This window comes from Tupaia chinensis, unplaced genomic scaffold (assembly GCF_000334495.1).
Source record: "Tupaia chinensis unplaced genomic scaffold, TupChi_1.0 Scaffold149383_1, whole genome shotgun sequence".
NCBI classification, from domain to species: domain Eukaryota; kingdom Metazoa; phylum Chordata; class Mammalia; order Scandentia; family Tupaiidae; genus Tupaia; species Tupaia belangeri.
This window is the reverse complement of record NW_006209227.1, coordinates 3,195,286-3,209,136: the sequence shown is the minus strand read 5'-3', so window position 1 is coordinate 3,209,136 and position 13,851 is coordinate 3,195,286. Positions and strand designations below refer to the sequence as shown.

The 13,851-nt window shown below is 46.2% G+C and overlaps 1 protein-coding gene across 1 annotated transcript; it reads right to left on the bottom strand.

Moving 5' to 3' along the window:
* Positions 1–1,082: 1,082 nt before the first annotated feature.
* LOC102487864 (UDP-glucuronosyltransferase 1-1-like) lies at positions 1,083–10,723 on the bottom strand. Its single transcript, XM_027769363.1, has 7 exons — positions 10,256–10,723; positions 9,531–9,941; positions 9,163–9,230; positions 7,379–7,508; positions 3,902–3,989; positions 3,437–3,656; positions 1,083–1,383 (listed from the first exon to the last, which is right to left on the bottom strand). Exons 1-7 carry the CDS (start codon positions 10,706–10,708, stop codon positions 1,209–1,211), a joined length of 1,545 nt encoding a protein of 514 aa, XP_027625164.1. The 5' UTR covers positions 10,709–10,723; the 3' UTR covers positions 1,083–1,208.
* Between the last annotated feature and the right edge of the window lie 3,128 nt (positions 10,724–13,851).

Genomic DNA, 13,851 nt, shown 5'->3' with positions numbered 1-13,851 from the left:
ACCATCTCCCTGGGAGGCAAGATAGCTCTCCCTTTCTGTTTCTCTCTGGTGAAAATATATGCTCGACACCAAAAATAAAATAAAATAAAATAATTGGAAGAATGTTCACAATACAGTGATGTGGAGAAAGAACATTAAAAACAATAGGTATATTTGGCATATCTAATATTTTACATATCTGTCAAAATAGTAATCATGATTATTTCCAGGCATAGTGACTGCTAACAATTTTTCTTTTCTCACATGTGCACATGTGAACGTCTGTATTTCTGTCACCATTCTACATTACTTTCACAATTAAAACATGCAACGAAAATGAAGAGAAAAACACTAAGAAATATGATTCATATGACTTTATTGATATATTTTTTAGCCATGGGTAACAGTAGCAAGCATGCACATGCCCAGCACTCTACTTCTGATTTTTAGCAAATTCAGATCCACTTGACACAAGCAATAATTATCATCTTGAGCGCGTCATTCACTGATTTAATAGCTTTATTCATTTTCCCTAAAGCCAGAAATCATACACCATTCTCAAGGACTCTGAGCCATATATTCCTTCCAACTCTACGCCGAAGGTACAAATGTTTCCTTCTTTGAACACACAGCCTAGAACCTTTGAAACCTGAACGTAAAGGTGGATCAACCATTATTAAAGGCATCATTGACCATGACAGTCTGGAGAAGCCTGAGCATGACGTGGAAATAGTCATCCAGAGTGGGGGCCACATGCCATGGGACCACCTTCGAATCCTGTGCACCTGAACAGGCTACAGTTCTAAGACATGCCACTCTCAGGGCCAGTCCTCTATGCAACAGAGGTTAAAGACAACAGAGGCACAGAATACATAATGAGATGTCTTACCCTACAGGTGTGACCAGTGATTAGATTATTCTTTTAAAAATAGAAAAAGACCACCCCAGAATCCAGCCATGGAGACGCCCGGGGACACCAGGTTAAATGCCAGGAGCCACCTGGGCAGGTGCAGTACAGCGGCACCTGTGAGCTTGGCTAGCTGGGTGGCAAGACCATGTCGAGAACACCCACACCCCAGTAAAAACAAAAAGAACATTCAAAATAATGCTCAACTTTTGGCAAAGAACTTCTTTAATAAGAATGAAGTGAATTTAATACTGATTCTGCTTGCAGGTTTTGATATGACCGGGGTCTGGATCGAAATGTCGCCTTACTTTCCACCTACTTTTCAGTGTGCCTTGGATTTGTGGCTTTTCTTCCAAGTGAGGTCTTGGGCTGCAGGGTGCAGGTGGGGCGCCCCCTTGTGCCTCATCACGAACTCCACCCAGAACCCAGCCAGGTCCAGAGGCTCTATGGGCCGGTCCTTGTGAAGACTGGAGAGGCGCATGATGTTTTCCTTGTAGCTAAACACAGAGAGGGTCGTGTTAGTGCCTGAGACACCAGGAGGATGAGCACTCCCCCCACGCTAGCTTCCTGTGTGGAGTGAGCCCAGCCTTGCCGAACGTGGCCGTGGAAAAGTGTTTTCATGATAACCAGAAAGAACAGGCACACACACACTTAGTAAATGGAATTTCTCAAAAAGGAAGAAAAAGAGACAGGCAGGAAGGAAAAGGAAGAAGAAAGAAGGGAGGGAGCGAGACTGAAATTCAACATTGTAATTGTACTAAATTGTAGTTTATTTCTTCTGTGAGAGACAGGAAGAAACAGTGCCCCCAGCAGGTCTTGAAGTCACAAACCACACAGCCTTAGCCAGGCGAGATCACTAAGACCTGAATGCCTGGGATGGGCAGGGAGGTGCAAGCTCGAACTTGGAACCTTCCCACGTGGGTCAGTCTCACGGACCATCCCATGTTACCACTGTACCACTGGTTCCCAGTTCTACACTGCCAAACCTTGTTTCTTCCTTTCCTCCTTTTCTTTTTAATGATATATTTGAGAAGTTAGATAAAAAGAAAGAATTTTGTGGGAAATCAAGTTATACTTTGTTTATTCTTAAAGAAAAGAAAAGGTCATCCAAATTGTGAATGGTCCCTCATTTTTTTTTTCTAAAAAGGAGCATCTCCCCTCCCCCCCTTTACTTTCAACAGGGAGATTTAAGCCTCTTATTTTTTATTTATTTATTATTTTTTGAGAGGTTTTCGTTTTATGGTGTGTGTGCTCACCAGACAGACAGAGACAGACAGAGAGACAGAAAGCAAGAAATCACCCCCCAGAGTGTTGGCCACGCTGCAATCCCTTCCCCTCCATTCTTCTCTCAGGATCTTGGACACGCACGCACATGTGCCCAGCGTGAGTTTTAAGCCACGGGGTCTGGGACTCGAACCGCCGTCGACTACATGGGAGTTCAATGACATAGCCATTATGCTAACTGCTGGTCCCAATGAATGGTCCCTCATTTAAAGTTGTAAACAATCACACCTGGCCAAGTGAAAGTCATTAAGTGCCAACCCTAAGGTGGTCACATTCTTCAATCAAATCGCTGGAATTCATCGAACTTTCCAAGGACCAAATTCTGCATGAGGCTGTGTCTATGCAGCCAGTTAATGGAAAATGGATTCTTGTTTATGTTGGACAGTGTTGACAACTGAATCAGGACATCTAAATCCAAAATGGGTTAGATGCTTCAACCCATAGTGTAGATTTACTAGAAGAAGTTAGAGAAGGAAAAAGAGGAGATTGAAAAGAAAAGGAACAGCTGACCAGAAGACACTCCTATTCAGGACTAATTATGGTCACTGTGGTCCTTAAACATATCCGTGATTTTTATTGGATACGTTGATATAACGTAATACTAATATTTGGCCATAAATCCTATTAAGCACATTCCCTTTAAATAAATCTTCTTTTAAGATAGATTCTCTTGGGACCAGTAGTTGGCTTAATGGCTATGTTGCTGGACTCCCATGTAGTCGACTGCAGTTTGAGTCCCAGAGCCAGTGGCTTAAACTCAGGCTGGGCACATGTGCATGCGTGCCCAAGATACCGAGAGGAGAATTGAGGAGAAGGGATTGTGGTGTGGCCATCTCCCCTGGGGGGTGATTTCTCACTTTATGTCTCTCTCTGTCTTTCTGGTGAGCACATACATCGTATAGCAAAAACCTTTCCAAAATTTAAAAAAGAAAAAGAAAAAAAAAAAACATACCAGACACATGTGTGTGTGAACCCAAAAATCCAAAGAAGAGAATGGAAGAGAAGGGATTGCAGTGTGGAGGGTACTTTTTCACTTTCCTTCTCTCTCTCCTTCTTTACTTCTTTCTGTCTATTCCTGGCAAGCACATGTACCCTATAGCAGAATTTATTTAAAAATTATTCAAGAACTAAAGGATTCTTTTTAAAAGTGAATAACAATAATTCCCAACTTCTAACTCTAGATTGATTGGAAGTATTTCTTTTAATGATTAAATGTTTACCATGGATACTGTGTCCAAAATACACATAGTATTTAGGATTTGTTACCTTTTGTCAAAGATGACTGTTTTTAGGGCATTTGCTAAATCTTCAGAAGTCATTTCAAGGACATTCAGGGTCACTCCAGCTCCTTTGGTCTCCATGCACTTGGCATTGTCCATCTGGTCACCAAACAAGAGCAACATCACCATCGGGACACCATTGCATATTCCTTCATAAATGCCGTGGGAGCCGGAATGCGTGATGAAGGCACGAGTCTTTGGGTGAGCTGAGAAGCAAAGTGAGGGGATGCCTGTGGTCAGGTCGTTGGTGTCACAGACTGACATTGTCTAGGCAGTGAAATCCCCTAAAGACTCAGGACAGTCCACGTGTGGCCCTTGCAGAAGTTTACAGAAAATGCAGACATGTTGGCCATAATCTCTTCAAGCCAAACAAACTTTAAGAGCAACCACGCCCAAGCCATTCTCTTCATTTATCCTGCTTTACCCTACATGTCAAGTCCTCCCAACATACCAAGCAGATCATTTTGGGGTAGCCACTTGACGAGTATCATATTCTTCACAAGGTTTGATGGGCGGGTTCCAGTATACCGCCACAGGACCTAGCAGGGATGAAAGAACAGCTTGAAAGAAAGAACATAATATGACTTAAAAACAAAGCAAGTCTGCTATGGTAGCTTACAAGTAGGACCCATGAATGACATAACCTTCCTCCATGAGGGTTGGTGGTTTAATGACTGAGAAGACCTCCAGGAGTGTCCCGGCCCGGGGGACAGTCGAATAGGTTTCCTGAGGGAAGTAGTGAGAGCCGGGACGAGCAGTGCAATGTTACAACACAGAGACAATGCAGAGTCAGGGTCATCCGTTTATTGTGGGCAGCACGGAGACAACACAGTGCCACAGCCCCTCAGGGTCATCCGGAGACGACACAGTGTCACAACTCTTCAGGGTCATCTGAAGATGACGTGGTGTCACAGCTCTTCAGGGTCATCCAAAGACGACTCAGTGTCACAACTCTTCAGGGTCATCCAAAGACGACGCAGTGTTACAACTCTTTAGGGTCTTCCGGAGACGATGCAGTGTTACAACTCTTCAGGGTCTTCCAGGTCATCTGTGTCATCTTCCTGGTCGTCTGTGTCATTGGTATTGTGTAATTGTTTGCTTTCTGAGAAACCAGCAATGTTCGCTGGTGCACAGCCTCCCACATATCCCCCTTCTCTGTTTTAATTTGAGAGACGAGGAAAAGACCTGGGGGAATCATGCCTGTCTTAGGTTGGAGTCGTTTATGGAAATATACATCCATTCTTACCCGTCATTGGAGAGTCCCATAGCTATGATGGGCCTCCTGTCTTAGGTGGAAGGACTGATCAGTTATTGGGTTCATCAGACTCTCTTACCTGTCTTTGGCTAACCGATTCAGTGCCTCAGGCAAGACCAGTATAGGGGTGTTGGTCTTCCATAAGTGAGTCAATTTGTTGTTTGAGGAATGACATGTGCCTATTAAATATAACAGGTCTCAGTGAGCAAACAATTAAAAAGGCGATGAATGGGCCAAGGAGGGGGAATGGGAAAGGGAGGAGACCGTTCCAGGTAGACCATTGGCGAGTTGTTTTCTACGTTGTTGGAGAGATTCTTGGAGTTGATGTATCTTGTCACGAACGATGCCAGGCTTGCATAATAACCCAAGCCAATGGAGTCAGCAGCTGTAGCTTCAGTTAGGGGAACATAAAGGCTGAGCGTTTTGAGATTTAAGAAGGATAGCTTGGGCTAATGTTTGCCAATCAGATGGTGTGAGCCAGCCCTCGGTGATAGCTTCAACTATAGCTAAGGTATATGGAGCATTAGCTCCGTATTGGGCAACTGCCACCTTAATCTCCTTTACCATAAACCTGCTGTGACGGCGCCAAACCTGTCCTTGGGGATCTGTAGTTTCTGTAACAGGGAATGTCTCAAAGTCTGTCATAGGTGATCCCTGAACTAGTTTTGTCTATTTGTCTGTATTGGTTTTTAGTTTCTCTAATTGTGATACAAAAGGTATCAGCATGGATAATATTAAACCCACAATGTAGAAAGTGCTATATGCTATGTAGACTCTTTTGCTATATCTCTGCATCAGTAACAACACAAACACATGCAGTGGAATAAGGTTGATGATAAACACATAACCACCCCAAGCAGAGACCATATAGAAATATGATAAACAGCAGCAGATTATCCAAAAAACTGACTCCGTTTTTACTGATTTTACCCACAAGTAATATGTGAACTGAAGTGCAAAAATAGCAATGCCTTCACTATCAAAGAATCCATCCACTGACCAAGATATATAACCTGGTACAATTGCTATAAAACAAGCAGCTAAAAGTCCTGCTCCTTGGTTCCAAAGTATTAGTTCCCAGTGTTCTTTTTCTAATTGAATTTGTTCTTTTAATTTTTTTATTTCATTAATGATTTTTTGTTTTGGTTCAATAAGGAGCGGTGCTGAAGCAGTAGTGTTATAGGGTGGCAGCCGTTTTTTGAAAGGCAACCATTTGGGGTTATTATATTTATCAGCCTCGGCCTCTAGGATTTCCTCTTCTGAGCTAGTTGATGACTTGTTTTTCTTTGGCTCTTGTAGAGCCTTAAGGTTGTTTTTCTTTTTTAGTTTTTTTGATTTTTTGGGCTTTGTCTCGCCTTCGGGGCTTTTAACTTCTCCCTCACTATCTAGGGAAATAAGATCTTCTCCCTGGTCTTTTTCAATTTTAGAATTAACGACCATAGTGGCAAGGGCTTCTTTTAAGTCCTGGATGAATAGTTTGTGCTGACTAAGCTCTTGTTCGTGCTGATTAAGCTCCTGTCCCATTATTACCCTTATTACTTGTCCCATTATTACCCTTATTACTTATAAGTAAGCAATCTTTGTTACTCACCAGGATGATTCTCTGCCGTCCCCTCCTGGACGATTCTCTGCCGTCCCCTCCTGGACGATTCTTTGCCATCCTTTCTCAGGTGCTCTTCAATGGAGCCTTCGTACTCAGGGTCCCTGTTCGGGCACCACATGTCCCGGCCTGGGGGACAGTAGAAGGAAGGAGTGAGAGCCGGAACGAGCAGTGCAATGTTACAACACGGAGACGATGCAGAGTCAGGGTCATCCGTTTATTGTGGGCAGCACAGAGACGACACAGTGCCACAGCCCCTGAGGGTCGTCCAGAGATGACATGGTGTCACAACTCTTCAGGGTCATCTGAAGACGACACAGTGTCACAGCTCTTCAGGGTCATCCAAAGACGAAGCGGTGTCACAACTCTTCAGGGTCGTCCAAAGACGACGCGGTGTTACAACTCTTCAGGGTCTTCCAGAGACGATGCAGTGTTACAACTCTTCAGGGACTTCCAGAGATGATGCAGTGTTACAACTCTTCAGGGTCTTCTGGGTCGTCTGTGTCGTCTTCCTGGTCGTCTGTGTCGTAGGCATTGTGTAATTGTTTGCTTTCTGAGAAACCAGCAATGTTCACTGGTGCACAGCCTCCCACACAGGGGCAGCTTGGGCACAAGCTGTTCAGTACTTATGAAAATTCACTGAACTGCACACTTTTTATTTTTCTACCTTCCTGCACTTCAAAGGAAACTACTTATTAAAATGAGTACATGTGGAACAACAAAAGCAGAAAAATAAGAAAGAAATCCAGTGTCCTAACCAGTAATTTTATGCATAAATATTCCAATTTAACATGGAGAATCAATAACTTTTTATATTTAAATAAATTCTTCTTAATGCACTGTGTATTCTCTTAGAGAAAATGAGACTTCTGAGTGCAGTGGACCATGATTTCACACATAGATAAGAGTTAAACTGAATTTAAAAAAAAAAAAAAGACATTGGATTCATAGTTGGGAAGTTGCAGAGAAAGCCCAGATCTAAAGTTCCAGCTAAGAGAGTTAAGGTAGATAATGAGAGTTGGGGCCCGAATGCCTATGAGGATAGACATGAAGAAATAGTCTCGTTTTCTTACCGTCTGAGGTATTTTGCCCAAAGCTTCAGCTATTTCCATAGCTTTCTTCCCTGGAATCTCTGAGACCAGAGATCCCAAAGAGAAAACCTCAATTCCATGTTCTCCCTCTGGAGAGGGAGCCTTCAAATTCCTAGAGCCAGAGAAAAGTTTCCAGTTAATATTTGTTCTCATATTCTTTGATGACTACAAACATTAAGCTGGAATTAAACATCTTTTCCTTCGGACTGTGATGAAGGGGTATGTTGCATGAAACAAAGGCAAAATTATTACTTTTTATTCCCAGAGGGAGCATGAGTTCACCAGAAAGGCAGACTGAGACAGAGTAGGCACCTTCCAAGTGGAGCATTGTCATGTGAAAATCCTTTCTTCTCCATTTTTCCATCCTGTCAGGATTTTGGACATGCACATACACATGTGCCTCTGTGCTTTCAAACTGCTGGAGTTGGAATTTGAACCACTATCATTCATTTGGGATCCCTCTCCCTTAGCCACTAGCCTATGGAGCCGGCCCCACACTGCAGTTTTGGCCTGTGACAAGGACATCCTGAGGATGGGGTTTCTAAGTCCTTCCCTCCTGGGCTCCTCATCACAGCCTGTTCCTATCCAAGTTCTCTTCAGCTTTTCCCCTGAGCGCTGGTAAACACTTCCACACATTCCCTAGAACCTGGGCTCCTTCAGGTGACCTTTAACCGCATCTGGAAAGGGCCAGATCTGTACACCCCCAGGCCCTCTCAGCCAGCAGGAGATGATGACACAGAATGGAACCCACAGGCCCATGGAGATCCAAAGCTCAATAGCAGGTTGAGCTAGAGTGTAAGTAGGGGACATTCACTAAGAGGTCACAGCGGGGCACGCTGCAGGCATCACTGTCACAGCCAGTGTCCATTCCGGACCTGCTCTTATGGGTTCAGTAAGGCCAAGTGCATCCCTTCCTAGCAAAACTTTCCCTGAACCTCACCCCAGAATCACAGTCCCTGGGCTGGCCAGAGAACAAAGGAACAAGTTAACTGAAAACACCCCTTGATCCCCAACTGCTGGTGCCTTTCAGAGAAGATGAGCTGCCCTGAGTGGATGGATGCCCTGGCTCTGCTGAACACCCACCCAGATGACACCTCTGAAATAGCGCCTACACTGTACTGAGAGTTTAGTCATATAAGTTCTGGGCTTTTAAATTTGATTTATTTTCCTCCAAATGCCTTCCCCCCCCCCCAGGACCTTATTTAGTATGTAGATAATGTGTTGGCGATGTCCCTTCACCAGATCCGTTCCTGGTCGTCCACATAGATCCCTAGCATCTGTGCCCCTCAGGCTCTCTCGTCATCCTGAGCAGGTCCTCACTCGGCTTTAGCTATTTTCCTCGGAACCAACTTGCGTGGCTCTAATCTCAGAATTGCTGCTATCACAAGGACAGTCTCTCCTCTTGGAAGGATATCTAGGAATTCCAGAGTTTCATTCTCTCAATGTTGTCCTATGAGCGATCTTCAAAAAGCTCATGAAAAATGCATATTGTGAAAAACTAGGGCCATCCCACAGCATGGTGGTTAAGGTGGCTGGATCCCACATGACCAGCTGTGCCATTCAAGTCCCGGACCCGGCAGCTTGAGAAGCACATGGGGCACATGTGCACGTGTGCCCAAATCCCAAAGGAGGTTAAAAAGGAGGAGAATGGATTGCAGCATAACTGTCCCGCTTGAAATTACCAGCTGAACTTGCTATGGAAAGTAGTTAGATTATTTACAAAATTGTTGGGAGGAAGGAATGGAAAACAACAGTAGACAACAGACATGTGAGCCAGGACATAATACAAGAAGTCCAGCTGTAGTGGCTTGGCAATGAGGCAATGCCGGCACTGCTGAGGCAACATAGAAACATTTCGGGTTCAGGTCCTGAGGTCTCCCTGAACACACCCAGGGCACACACATGAACTGGGATAGCCGAGGCAGAGGGTGGATCGCAGAATGAGGTTTCTGTTGGGGACACCCCACTCCCTTCCTCTCTCTCAGGAAAGAAAGAAAGAAGTATACTTTCTTAAAGAGGAAATGAACAACACTGGGCACTACTTCAGTGCATTCCTACAGCCTGCCTCTGGATAAGCTCTATCCAAGGTGCTGACGAGGGTCCAGGCAGGTAAAGGTCCCATTCACATACACACCTGGGATAGGGGGGCCTTGCTCATGCAGTTGATCCCACCAATGTACACCATGTTGGGCATGATGGGCTTGGGGAAATTCAGAACAAAGTCTCTTCTCATCAGCCAGACAGACGCACTGCTCAGAAGGCCCTGGACAGTCACGTCTCTCTGGAGGAATTCTGAAGCAAGTTTTGCGTAAGGGGTGTAAACCATGTTGCACAGAAAGTTGTCTGACAAGGAGATGAGCACGTTCTTCATCCGCTGCAGGAAGGTCATGCGGTCTGGGTTAGAGGACAATGGCTTAGGTACATAGGACAGCGGGCTGGGGCACTGGGTGGCTGCCACGTCCAGGCTGCACGGAAGTCCATTCAAGAAGTGTACTGTAGGGAACCAGCAGTTAGCGTAATGGCTATATCGCAGGACTCCCACATAGTTGACCGTAGTAAGTGTCCCAGACCCGGTGGCTTAAAACTCACGCTGGGCGCGTGTGTGTGCGTGCCCAAGATCCTGAGAGGAGAATGGAGGAGAAGGGATTGCAGTGTGACCATCCCCCCTGGGGGATGATTTCTCGCTTTCTGTCTCTCTGTCTCTCTCTGTCTGTCTGGCAAGCGCACGCGCCCTATAGCGAAAATCTCTCCAAAAAAAAAGTGTATCATGGGCAGACCCAGGGGCTGGGCCACGATGGAGCCAAACAGAAGGAACGGGTCTGTCAACATGACGTCGAAGTTGTGTTCGGCCAGTCAGGCCATGAGCTCCTTGTTATACAGGAAGTGGTGGCAGGAGGACAAAAGCCGAGCAGAGTTCTCTTGGGCATTCTTGTATAGCTTGACAAAACGCTGCAGGAAAGGAAGATTATCAAAACTCAAGTGCCCGAAACTGACAAAAGCTGCTTCCAACTCCTCCTTTGGGTATGGCACGGGGTACGTCTTCAAGGTGTAAAATGCTCCTTCTTTTATGTGTATCGAGGCTTCAGGAGCCAGAACCACTATCTCATGGCCCCGCTGCTGCAGCTGCTGGACAGTTCCCACCATGCTCAGCCAGGGGCTGCCTTCCATTGGGACCAACAATATCTTCCCGGCATGTGACAGGGGGTGCCCACGGCACACAGCAGCAAGCCCAGGACCAGCAGCTGAGGGCCTGGGAACCGAGCAGCCATCGTGCCCTAGCCTGAGGTCCTGCCAGGAACCTGCCCTCTGCATTTATATGTACGAGCAGCAAGCTGCACACCAAGTTAATGTTTGATTGGGTCACATGATCGCAGCTGTCTGTCCACAAAGACAGCAGGAAGTTTCTTTCCCAGATAGAGAGGGTAGGGCGCCTGTGCTTCTTACCAGGTGACATCGCTTGATCTGGCCAGAATTCCTTACTCAAAGTACACCTGGAGTGAACACACAAAGTGCCTTGGGTCCGTTAAACTAATGAACTTTTGCTCATGCAGTGGAACCCATTAAATTGGTATTTCCATGGGACAAAAAAAAAAAGGTTACCAGAGAAGAAAAAGAACTATGTGGTGATAAATCCTCCTTCACAGAAGGAGGACCTCCTTCACAGAAATGAGTCAAAGCCCATTAGAAGGAAGAGAACAGGACCCTCCTTTGGCCCATGGACACCTTTAAAAAAGAACCGTCGACATCTCACTCGGGCTCTGCCTCACCACGTGCATATCTTTTATTCACCCAACAACACTTACGTATGGGCTCTGGCATCCTGCTGGGTCTTCAGGCTGCAGTGGAGACCACCACGGATGAGCCTCCTGCCCCCAGAGCTGAGTCCAGTGAGACTCAGACTTAGGAGTTAGACAGGTCAACGGGACTTCCAGGACTATGGAATGGACGAGGAGGGGAATGAGCAGGGAGGGGCAGCAGCCAGCGCCAATGCAGGGGTGGAGAAAGGCTGGAAGGAGACCCACCTGAGTGTGAATGCACGGATGTCTTCCCAAGGACAGATCTGCACTTGGGCAGACAGACAGCGGGAGCCATCGTCTGTGGCTAGGGACCCTAATCAGATTGCAAACTGGAGCGAGCTGAACTGTGCCCGTCACCCACCCCGGTGTGGGAAATAAGACACTGAGGAAATTCTGATGACCGAATTGAAGGTAAAGGGGAGAGGCAAACAGCAAGGATAACACGAATTTGCCTTTCTCGTGAGTGTACTGTGTGCCGAGTAGGCTCTAAGCATTTCACAGCACATTTCTTGGAGTCCCTTAGACTGTTCCTAAAAGGGAGATACCATTAGGGCACTAGGAAAGTTAGGACTTTTTTATGCAATTATGTATCAGGACTTCCCGACGACCCAATCATTTCCCCTTTTACGAATGAAGATACTGAGGCAGAGAGCGGCAAAGACGTGCCCTTTCCTGTATTCACTGAATAGCAGAGCTGAGATCCTTGCTCTGGATGACTGCCCCTGGCCTCAGGCAGGGCCTCGGTGACATAAAAGCTTCTGAATGAATTTACACACAGTCATCACCCAGTGGAAATCAGTGGAGAGAATTAGACGGCAGGCAGGGCTTTGAGGCCAAGACCAAGGGGCTCACCCAGCAGTGCCCACTGCCAGCTGGTGCCCCGGAGGCCAGCAGTAGTTCCTGAAGAAAGGCCAAAGTGGGGTGTGTGCAGAACTGAGCATTTCACGCTCTTGTCGGGCTCCACTGCTGTCCTGCTCCATGCCAGGAGGAAAGCACATTCAACACTTCATCCACAGACCTCCTGGCCGCCCATGCTTGGGGATGAGCTTGGAGTGTCACAGAGAAACTGCTAGCCTAAAGGCTTTGGTGTCCTGTGGGACATCATAACCGGCCCCCTCTCAATCTTAGAGTAGGTATAGAGAGTTCCCTTTCCCTGGACCACCATCCTTCCTCAAGACCATCGTGCCTACATGTGGTTTTACAGATACATTCACACACAACCACATGTACTCCTAAGCACCTCCCCAACCCCAAATACTCTTCATTCCTTAGGACCAATATTGATGGTGAGCAGGAAACATGTAGCTATGCTTCTGTGCTTTTTGGTCTCCTTATCAGCAATTCTCAAGTTCACGGTCCAACATAAATTTCAAAGATAATTCATCCAAACTCCCAATGTCGTGAGAGTTCTTCTGTAGATAACTCGGAGCAAAGGGTCTGTAAGCACACACAGTCACCTCTGTGATGGTTTTATGACTTTCCTACATCACCCAGAGCCTCGGAGCTTTTTTTCTTTTTTTTTTTTTAAGAGAAATTATTGCTATAAAGCATGTGTGCTTGCTGGAGAGACAGAGAGACAGAAAGTGAAAAATCACTTCTCAGGATTTTGGACCTGGTGTGAGTTTTAAGCTGCTGGGTCCGGGACTCAAACCATGGTAAACTATGTGGGAATTCACCAACATAATCATTATACTATCTGCTGGCCTCAAGTCTCAGGGTTTTTGAGTTGACTGTGTACCTGGATGGTTTGGGGCCCATCTCTGCCCCAGACCAGGGAATGTTGTTCATTTCAGACCAAGTATCCCATATCCAAGAAGTTTGGGACTACACGTTTCAGTTTCATGTTTTCTATATTTAGGGAGATTTACCTGCACAAAATGAGATCTCTTGGGGATGGAACCCAAGTCTAAACAGGAAATTCACTTCTATTTCATGTTTACCTTATACAGCCCGAAGGGAATTTTATATACTATTATATAAGACTGGTTACATCAGATCAGATATGAAATTTTCCACGTGTGCCATCATGGCAATACTCAAAAAGCACTTTTTTCAGATTGTGGAGTATTCGGATTTTGGTGTTCGGGATTAGGGGTTCTCCACCTGCAGTCTGAGTGGCAGGCAGTCCACACTCCCTGTAAGGATTAGGGCTGAGGACCAGCACCAAGCACCAAGTAAGCCTTCTGCCCCGGAACCTGAGAAGATGCAACACCACGTACCCATTACTCACTCCCTCACTTACCAAATATTCACAGAACACGTGAGTCCTGCTGTGTGCCAGACACTATGCCAGCAGCTGGGCCCAGGAAACCAAGTGAGGAATGGTCCCTGCCTAGAAGGAGGGCTCCAGTGGGCAAAGACCAACCCAAACCAGGCAGTTCCAGGGCAGGACAGGGTGCTCTGATGGCCAAGGAAACACATGAGGCAGTGGCGTGGTCTTGCGTTGGGGTCTGCTGAAAACTGGGGTGTCCACAAAGCACTCCCGAAACCCATTAGGAGGTGCTTTCCTTTTCACCTGAAGCCAGAGTCGGTGTCTACACCACTCGCACCCTCTTAGCTCCTTTGATGGGATCAGAACCAGAGGAGCAGCATGAACACTCCCATTGCCGCCTGCAACGCGTCTACCGGGTCTCAGGAAACAAAGCCAACTTCCCTGAC

What these genes read in the sequence shown, in the direction of transcription:
- LOC102487864 (XM_027769363.1), bottom strand. Translation starts at nt 10,708, where the DNA reads ATGCAGAGGGCAGGTTCCTGGCAGGACCTCAGGCTAGGGCACGATGGC. An exon ending in TGTATAACAAGGAGCTCATG is followed by an intron (nt 9,942 to 10,255) that starts GCCTGACTGGCC and finishes ACTACGGTCAAC; the next exon opens with TATGTGGGAGTCCTGCGATA. An exon ending in TGGGCAAAATACCTCAGACG is followed by an intron (nt 3,990 to 7,378) that starts GTAAGAAAACGA and finishes CATCCCTGCTAG; the next exon opens with GTCCTGTGGCGGTATACTGG.